At 33.6% G+C, this 10366-nt stretch overlaps 1 protein-coding gene across 1 annotated transcript; it reads left to right on the forward strand.

Annotated features, from left to right (window-relative positions):
• Positions 1-1422: 1422 nt before the first annotated feature.
• LOC106052394 (peroxisomal trans-2-enoyl-CoA reductase-like) lies at positions 1423-10366 on the forward strand. The gene is made up of 8 exons (XM_013207762.2): positions 1423-1584; positions 2699-2835; positions 3935-4100; positions 4412-4493; positions 5249-5345; positions 5844-5951; positions 7437-7551; positions 8817-10366. The coding sequence occupies exons 1-8, from the start codon at positions 1452-1454 to the stop codon at positions 8912-8914; spliced, it is 936 nt and encodes a 311-aa protein (XP_013063216.2). The 5' UTR covers positions 1423-1451; the 3' UTR covers positions 8915-10366.

Raw genomic sequence — 10366 nt, forward strand, 5'->3', positions numbered from 1 at the left:
TTGTCTGGCGGTAATTTAATATCCTTACATTCAGTAAAACTAATGCTGTGACGACTATTTCATTTTTTTTTTACAAAGCCTCTATCTATATCAAGCTAAGTCTATATCTTTGTCGCCTTATGGTGTTGAGCCAGTTCATTTATAAAGTAAGTGAATCTCTAGTGCTTGCCAGAAAACAATAATTTTACTACATGTTTTTGGGATCAGCGGCGTCACAGGCTCTGACAGGGTGTAGCGCTGTGTGGTGCAAACTGCCGGCTCCATATTTTACCTCAGGCTTGACCCAGAAACCTTTCCCGTGTTTGGCTTTAGCTACAAGACAGCAGAGGTTTTAGTTCAGTTTTCCTTCTGCTAGGTGGGTAGCAAGCAAAGGCTAATGAGTCCCTCCTGTCCGAAGCTTACTGGTTTAGTCGACAGTTACTCGCTTTAGCCCCTTCTTCTGTTAGTGAAAACAGTCCCGGGTGACTAATATTTGAGCCACGCGTGAAAGATCGAGAAATGCACGAGAAACCGCTCTTTTGCGAAAACTTTTCCATTGATGCATAAGGATAATTAATTAATTAATTAATATCTAATGTTTGAAGGACTACTTCATATAACAACAAATTCCTATATGAACATAATACCCGTTACAACGAATAATATGATACACCTGAGAATTTTTTTTTTTTTTTTTTTTTTTGTATTTTGGTGATTCCAGCAATACAAATTAATTGTTATTTTAATTGCTTTAAATTTGAATTTTATCAATAAAAAAGATCTCAATACATTTTTGTTCGGCTTTATATTACTTTTTCACTCTTCAAACCAGTACAGTTAGAAATTAGTTGTAAAAATGTTTTGATGACTTTGTAAATATGTGCAAGTTAAGCAGGGGGTCTACCGAAAACCCGAAAGCATGGCAGGGGGTCTACAAGACGAAAAGGTTTGGGAACCACGTTGATGTAAATCATGCTATATTTTAAAATAAAGAAATATAGTAGGCTCTCTATATATAGGCTACTTGTAGCTCAAACCCAATATGCATATTTTAGTTTTCTATATATGAGTTTGGACGCATGACCGTAATTCCTAAACAACACCGCAGTATTTACATATTCCAAGAATGCTACAACTACAAGCGGACACTTCTTAATTTCGACACTGTTGCCACCCGACTTCATTTAAGATTTTAAAGTGTTAGCATTTAAGCTGAGGAAAAAAAAACACTTTAAAGTTTCTGACCCATCCAAATTCCGATATATTTTTCTCTTTTGTAGATGCCTCTTTCTTGTGGAGACCCCGCATGCCCTCCCTTAAATCCGGCCCTGCCCGTTGAGGTTCCAGAGATTTTTTGGTAGATGAGTAGATGTAGTACTAGATCTATGATGAATGAATGGTATCTGGCATATAGTCTATAGGTAATTTTAACAAAGTCACGTGATTTGTATGCCATTAGACTTTGAAACAAAATGGCTGCTTCCATCTGCAAACAAATTGTCTCGAGTGTTTTTCGGAAGAACTTATTTTATAATAAAGTAGCGATTGTAACGGGAGGAGCAACTGGGATAGGAAAAGCGATCACAAAAGAACTTCTCTTTCTAGGTACTATGTAGTATCAAAGACCTAGATTTAGATCTAGAGACGAGAGTCTGAATATAATAAATAATTATAATCAATAAATATAAAAAAAATATTTGCTTTAGTCTTTAGTAACTTTAGTACTTTAGTAGTTTAGTTTAACTTTAAATAAGTTTATAAGTCTTTAGTCTTACTGATTACTGTCTAAACTGTCTAAGTGTCTTACTTAGTCCAATTTAGTCAAGTTTTAGTGTAGAAATCTAGACCGCGTCTACTTCTACTAGCTCTAGGCCTAGGTCTCTAGATTCTCTAAATAATCTTAGTAAATCTGGCGTAGTATTCTTAATTCTAAACTTAACAGCTGTCAGCACCTTAAATCTTCATCAAATCATTTAAAATATAACTTCATAGATCTATATAAATAATCCCAACATATATAGGGCAATATAGGCCTAAATCTATTTAAATTCAATTTCTATGGAAAAAAAATAGGTACCTAAATTTACGCTTTATTAATGTCATTCCAATTTTAAATAATAATATTTTACTCCCCCCCCCCCCATTCCTTTTTTTAAAGTACTACTTCTACTACAATAGTAAATATTCCTATTATTTCTATTTGTTTTATTTTCTCTCTCTTGCAATCCGCTATAAGCTGGCGATATTTATATAGGTCTGTGAGTCGGCTCTACAGCGCTATTAATTCTATTAATTCTATATGTTTTTATTTCCTCTCTCTTCGAGTATGGTTTCAGCTGGCGATATTAAAAATCAACTAGGTTATCTCCCCCTGAAAATAATTTTTTTAGCATCGATTCAACGCTGAGGCATCGCAAAAAACTGGCCAGTGGTTGCCAGGTGCTGCCTAGAGACGTAAATACGCCAGCTAAAAGCGGAAATTACCCTTAATTCTACTTCTTTCTAGATCAGGTAATAGATCTAGATCTAAAAAAAAAATGAGAAAAACTTGCATTGATGAATGGCTACTTCACACTAATTAGTAATTGCAACGCCAACACAGAATTTTAGCTTTAAATAGATCCTATATCTGCTTAAGTGCTTTTAATTTCGTAAGCAAAAGTCATGCTTAGTATAATATAAAATTAATGATTAATTAATTTATGTTCATCTTCTTTAGGTTGTAATGTGGTAATAGCATCAAGAAAACTAGAAAGATTACAGGCTACAGCCAGTCAGATTCAAGAATGGCTTCAGGAAAATGGCAACAGCCCAAAACTAGAAATCATGCAATGCAACATTAGAAGTGAACAAGATGTAGGTGTGTTTTTAAAAATGCTTCTTTTTTTTTTTTTTTAAGAAATTGTTAAAGTTCTGGTTGGTCCAATTTGGGGAAATCTTTTTTGTTGTAAACTTCTTTTTAAAACATTCAAATGCTGTAAACATCTATTATCTAAAGATTATTCTACCAAAATGTAAATGTAAATTTTAACATGTAAATTTGAACTATTCTGAGGGGAATTAAGCTGCTACTTTTGACTCTTTTTTAACTTAATGTCACCAGTCTGAATCTTTTCTTGTTTTCTCAAAAAATTAACACAAGCTATGTTTGGTACAACCATCTTCTTTGTATTTCTTGTCACCTTTTCCTTGAGTAACTGATGGGGGGTCCATTTCAAATCCATGTTAAGGCTAAGATTTTAAAGACTGAATTTTTTTTAGACACTCCTTGTAGTTATCGAATGTGGATGTGGTGAAGAGAAAGTCAGGGTGCTTGCCTAAAGTTTGACCACTGAAACTGGATGGCTGCCTGGTCGTGCGGTTTGCACGCTGGACTGTCGTTCAGATTTATCGATGGTCCCCGGGTTCAAACCCTGCCCGCTCCCATCCCCCGTCGTCCTGCGGGAGGTTTGGACTAGGAAGTAATTATCTTCAACTCTGAGGAACATCCGAAACATGTAAAACATTTTACAAACAAACAAATTATTTTCTATTAACAGCTTTCATTCAGGAAGTATATGAAGGTGTCATGTGGCCAGCCTTTAGTTTCCTCAACTAATGTCTGGTACCCATCAGAGCTGGGTGTACTCTGGGACTCCAGAATTCGAAATCCCAGTCTTCACCAAGATTCAAACCCGAGCCCTCTCTGTTCGGATGCCAATCACTTTACCTCTCTGGCACCACATCCATAGACCCATATCAGTCATTAAATGTTTATTTTCTTTTTTTTACCATGTTTATTTATTTGAAGCTTGGTTTAATGCTAGATGCAGGAGGTGCTAATTTGGTGACTACTTTGATGGTTTCTCCTCACCAAAATTTTTTTCTATTTATTTCATGTTCTGGTCTTCTTTTGCAGCTACTTATTTTCTATTTCACTGTATTTTGACTCATTTTATGTTGCTTATACTTACAGGTGCAAAATTTGATTGACTTTACACTAAAAACATTTGGTAAACTCGATTACCTGGTCAACAATGGAGGAGGTCAATTTATGAGTAGAGCAGAAGATATTAAGCTTAAAGGTTGGAATGCTGTCATTGAGACTAACTTGACTGGAACATTCCTTATGTGCAAGGAAGGTAATGTGGGCAGTTTTTTTTCCTCTACACCTGATTGATATCTTAACATCTATTTGGGGATAAAAGAATGATATGCTAGAAAGGCAGTTGAAATTAGTTTTTACTGTGTAAATTTTATCTTTTCACATTGATTTCTACTCATTCTAATAATTGCTTCCTAACTCAGCATATTTAGTTAGGCTCCCTTTCCAACATAGCACACCAAGCATGGCTCCCTTTCATGTAATGTGACAAGAGTTAAAGAGTTTGGGTTTATTGTTTAATTTCTTGGTATTATTTCTTATCTTGATTTGGTCTCGATTGGTTTTCAGCTTATACAAGATGGATGAAGTCTAATGGAGGTGCTATTGTCAATATCACCATGGATATGTGGAAAGGTTATCCATTTATGAGGCAGGTATCTTAAAATATCTTAAAATATTAAAGCATTATCTTATAATTAAGAAGACATGAAGTTGAAAGTTATAAATCCATCAGCATGGAATAATGATATTTGTGAAAAATATTGCGGCTTTTGAATTAACTTTGTCAGTTTATCAGTTTAAGTCATTGTAGTAACAGCAAGAGAAAAATGAAAAGGCTTGGAGATATTATGCAGTTTGAGTTATTTTACTCAATAATTTCATAATGAATAATTTTTTTTTTAAATGTATTTATAAAGTGTTGATTTAGTAGTAATCAGCATTAATGTCATAAACATTCCCATGACTTAAAAGTTACTTTTTGTACATCTGTCTTTAAGCATAATAATAAGTGAAGCATTAAAACATAATATTATATTACAAATGTCTAATAGAAATACAAAATGGTCTAGAGGTGTATAACTATTAGTTTGATGTAAGTTAAGTCTGATCATAAATATTGACATAAAATTTCTACTTGACTTATAGATCAGAAGTTCGAAGTCCAAAGACAAACTCAACCTTTTTGAGTAGTCAAATGCAATTTAATTTTCATAATTTCGGAATGTAGTCAAAATAGCAACACAATTTTAATAATGAAGAGTATCTCAGACTACTACATTCTGGGTTTGATTTGTTTAGTGATACATCTTATGGGAACATTTTTTTATTTTATTATGTGCTCTACATGTATGCTTCTGAATTTTTAAAATTTATTTGCTTAATAATCTTTTCTATTTTTAACAGTCATTCAGGTGCCTCCAGGGCCGGGGTAGATAACTTGACTAAGTCTCTGGCTGTAGAATGGGTGCACGGTGGTGTTAGAGTTAACAGTGTAGTACCGGTAGGTTGTGTTCTCCTGTAATATTATTTTGATGGCATGCTGGTTTACAGTACTGTTGTATTTTTTATTTTTTGCAAAGTGACTATGGATCATCTCATAATGCCTGGGCATTAGCTGTGGTCGGAATGATGTTGCCCACACATCAGTTCCCCTCTCCATGCAGCTGATTTATCCAAAGAAACGGCAAATACTGATACAGTTTGGGTCAGCAGTAGCTCTGGCTCTGCCAGGGTGTAGCACTGAGTGCTGCAAAATGCCTGATTTGTCAGGCTCCTGTTGTATTATGTTTCTGTAAAATATTTCAATAACTTGAAGGTTATCTTAAAATAGGTTTCTGACTGCTAATTAATGCTCAACAATTAGCTCATTTCTTACGTCAATTAATTTTTGTTGTTTTTAATTTACGTAACTTAACGCATGAACAAGAAAGAATTTTGTTGATTGTATGCTTTTATTAAAATGTTTTGTAATATTTAATTGTCATGTTAATTTGTCAAGGGCAGCTCCATATATTCTGAGACTGCTGCAGCCAACTATGGAGACAGTGGAATATTTGAAATGGCTAAACCCAGGGTGCCCATGAAGAGATTGGGGACCACTGAGGAGGTGAGTTATTAGTATGTACTCACCACTGACATTACCTGACAGTATAGGACTGAGAGACGAAAACCACTTGGCTACAGCTTCAAATCGCAACTTGAGCAAAGTTGTTTCTGAGTGCCTAAAGGCAGCACAGAAACCTTCTCCCAGATACCCCCTCTGCCCACAGGTCCACAAAAGAGATTGGACCATAGAGCACTGAGCATCCTGTAAGCATGAAAGATAAAATACGTTAAAGAAATTAAAAAAAATATCGCCTATGACAAAATATTTCCAATAGCTATCATTTTTTTTTTTTTATTCTTTCATCAGCAAATATTTCATAAAATGCAAAATGTAATAGGCTAACATAATGGAACACAATCCAAAAATAAATAAATTAGAGATAGGTGTATCATATTATTTATATCCTTAAATTACATTTGAGAAACATGCAAGCATAATGGCACATAGTAGATGTAATAGTTCCAACTACTTATAGATTTATAAAACTGGACTGTCACAGAGTTAAATTGTATGTAATGTTACAAACTCCAGCAGTAGCTTGTAGCCATACGCTGGCAACAAGCTGCCAGAGGTTTATAAATAGACTTACTGGACTTGCTTGCTGCTTTGCATCGTTTTACAGCCATGTATTGAAGAATTCTGTTCTTATTAAGAGTTATAGTACTCCTGTTCTTGGAGGAAGTGATTGATGAGCTTGCAGACATTAGAATGGTGACTGTCACTAGTCAGCTGAAGGCCATGGTGCCATCCCTCTACTGAAATGTTCATTTGTGTGGCAGATTGTGAAATGTTCCTTTGCGAATCGGTACGATTATGGTCAGCATGTCTGATCCCCATCTCCCAATAGGAACAGTCACCAGTAAGCAAAACTAAACTTACTAATAATGTAAACAATGTTAATGAACGTTGCAATAAAAAAATAAAGTATTTTATGTAATATTTTATTACCCATTTTGGCACCCTCTATGCTAATGGGATGTGTGGTCGAGAGGCTAAGTACGCTTGAACTTGGCTTGGCTTGGCTACCTATGAAGGGGACTCTGACTAGATTATAACATGTAACACACATAACATTTTATACATAATACAATGCACACCATTTTGTGTCTCCCTTCTTTGAGGTTTGCAATTTTGTTGGGTAACCCATAACTGGGGAAATAACTTGAGCACAAAGTCATTCCAACCAGACATGTTTTTTAAAAAAAATATATAATTTCACTTCCCCACAACTTGATCTGTGTTGCCGCATGAAATACTGCATTACTCCTTGATCTTTGGACTCGAATACAATGCCTTATTATACATATTAATAGATTTAGTAGTCAACATCTTTTTTTTTTGAGGAATAAGGATCAACAAAATAGTGAGAATAACGTGCTAAAATGTTAAAACTAATTTGCTTATAAATTATTTACAATTCAATTGTTTGCTGTGTAATGTATTATGATACAAAGATAATTAGATAACATCTCTTGCTTCCTGTAGGTGGCAGCAGCTGTCTGTTTTTTGCTTTCACCAGCTGCTGCTTTTATCACTGGTGTGGCCCTCCAAGTGGATGGTGGACAGACCCTTTACATCACACCTAGCTATGAGGTCCCTGGTGAGTATGTTGGAACATCAGTTAATGTTTTCTTTATTGCACCCTCAAAATGAACAGTAAACGGTTTCTTTTTAAGACCTACACCTACATGTAACACAGATATAGGTGTGATTACTACTAAAAAAAAACATGTCCAACAATCTCACTGACTTGCTGAAAACAAGTCCTAAAATCTTATATTAAAAATTTGAGCTATCCCCTCAGGGACCTGCATTTTGGAATTCTATCACACACCATATGATCGCTATTATTTTTTCACTATTTATTTCTTTTTAGCATTTTAGCCTAGTGCTTTGATTTTAATTTTGGATTTATTTCTATTTAGCTGAGTTCTATACCTTTGTTTAAAAATGATATTAAACCTTGCCATATTCTTTCCATGAATAAGTCACTCCTTATCCTTTTACACCCTCTTTTATATTGTAGATTTGAGGAAGGGTAATGAAGAGTTCTGTTACTCAACTGTATCTCAAGTTTAAGTCTTCTTAAGAGCTTGGGTTTCAACTTAAGAAATTAGATTTTTTTGCTTTTAGAAAAGAAAAAAGTAGCCATTGCATCATAACTTTGAATGGACTAAAATATTATGATGTCGGATTTTGTTTTCTAGTTTACGAGATCTAAATGGGACGGACAGACATTTCACACAAAACTGTCTTTTCCCCTTTCGGGGGCCGCTAAAAATGATTATAAAGATATTTCTATTTAAGCCAAATTTACTATGAAGTGATTCTATTCTTTGAAATTTGACATCTTGTCACCTTGTAAAACAATTAACTGTCTAAAGAAGTCAATCCTTGAGTAACTTGTTTGATCATGGTTCATGAATTTAAAAATACCAGAGGCTGCAATATTTCAACCTTTTCCCATGTTTCCTTTTGTATTTCCATATTTTGGATCCAGCGATCCTCCTTTATACTTGTCCTTAGGTGTTGTTTTGTTTGTTTTGTCTAGCTGTTATCATCAAAGAGTGACATCAAAAGTGTTACATCTTCCCAATGTGATTTTGTGTTGTTTTTATTCTTTATTTGTATGTTTTGGCTTGTTTGAATGAAATGGAAATTAGTACTAAAGAAATTGAGATTAAAACTATTAAAAAAATATTTTCTAAATATAAATTAAATTATTTTTTTTAAAGCTTGACTTAAAAGAAGCTATGAAACACTTTTGAAATATATTCTTACATCTGCAGAGTTTTTTTGTTGTTTTTTTTTGCATTCTAGAAATAATTTCTTCTTTTATAAAACCATTTTTTTTAAATTTTTCAGATCACAAAAGTTGTGCCCCTTACACTTGGGAATCAGATTTAGAGACTCAAAGCAAGACAGAGAGTGAAGTCGTGTCTCACACCAAATCAAAACTATGATGTATCGTTCATGTATATATACTTCGTTTGATTGGTTAGGTGATGTAACATTCAGGTGTATTGCACTAAAAAATAACTTAAACTTACAAGAATAATAGAATACCTTATTTTGTATATAATATAAACTTGTACTATATTATAAATATGAAAAAGAAAAGATATTTCTGAACTGTCTTGTGCTACAGTAAGTTAAAATGTGCCATTTCATTTTTTGAACTAGTACTGGACAGTAAATAATAATAATAATAATCTTTATTGTCCGTATGGAAATTTGTCTTACAATTTTTGCATTACACCATAACTATAAGAAACCAAAGTGTACATTCACACTCTCCAAGTCTGTTTTTGAAATACTTACTCTGTAACAGCAGATACACACATCACATTCATGTTTGAAAAGGTAAAGCAATATTACAGAGGGCTTTTTATTTTTTTTTATTTACCTCATATCATTCAAGACTGCCATTTTTATAAATCTTTTTTTATTATTTTTTTTGTATTACCCTTGAAGTTATCTAATATGTTTTGAGAATAAAATAATAATATTTACTTTAGTTTTTTTTTAATCATTACCTTTTTTAAACAGAAACCAGCCTTAGCCCATGCAATTCAAGAGGTATAAAAAAGGGGCAATAATACTAAACACTGTAGTGCTGCTATTTTGTTGTTCTCTCCCTTTCAATATTAAACTTGAATGGGGCTTGCTATAAAAGATTTATTTCACATTTTTATAACCAGTGTATTGCTAGTACAGATTTATTTAATGATTTTGTTTTTTTTACTTCCTACTGTTATTATATTTCGGGTGGATGTTTTGACATTTCATATAATTTTTATTTAATTATTTGAAAACAACTCCTCTTGTAATGACATTTGTTGACCTGTATGTCAGTCTATTTATTTGTACCAACTGACAGTGTCTTATGTATAAAATTTTTGAAATAAATCTGGATGCTACACATTAGAAAGATGTGAACACACTTCGTATATTAGGTATTGAATGACTGTGGGAGGTTTTTTAACACATGATGAAAATTGTACTACAGTTTGATTGATTGTTGAATGCAATACAGAAAGAAGATGCAGATACACATAATGTATTACATCAGCGGTTCTCAACCTTTTAAGCTCGGCGACCCCTTTTTACATTATACCACTCTGCCGCGACCCCCCACATCATCCCATAGACACACCGACCTATAGATGAATAGACAATAACAATCCTTATTTTGGATGGTCTTAGGCGACCCCTGGCAAATCGTCAAAGGGGTCGCGACCCACAGGTTGAGAACCCCTGTATTACATTATGAATGGATGGGGAATGTTACACATTAAAAAGATGTACTCATGTTTCTGATGGATGTTGGATTTCTGTGCTCAATTTCTTGATATGATCATGTGTCTTGGACTTTTTGATGTTATTGAAATAAAACAACTTTTTGATGAAATGTT

Source organism: Biomphalaria glabrata, chromosome 11, assembly GCF_947242115.1.
Source record: "Biomphalaria glabrata chromosome 11, xgBioGlab47.1, whole genome shotgun sequence".
Classification (NCBI taxonomy): Eukaryota; Metazoa; Mollusca; class Gastropoda; family Planorbidae; genus Biomphalaria; species Biomphalaria glabrata.

What these genes read in the sequence shown, in the direction of transcription:
- LOC106052394 (XM_013207762.2), top strand. Translation starts at nt 1,452, where the DNA reads ATGGCTGCTTCCATCTGCAAACAAATTGTCTCGAGTGTTTTTCGGAAG. An exon ending in ACATTAGAAGTGAACAAGAT is followed by an intron (nt 2,836 to 3,934) that starts GTAGGTGTGTTT and finishes TTATACTTACAG; the next exon opens with GTGCAAAATTTGATTGACTT. An exon ending in AAAGGTTATCCATTTATGAG is followed by an intron (nt 4,494 to 5,248) that starts GCAGGTATCTTA and finishes TATTTTTAACAG; the next exon opens with TCATTCAGGTGCCTCCAGGG.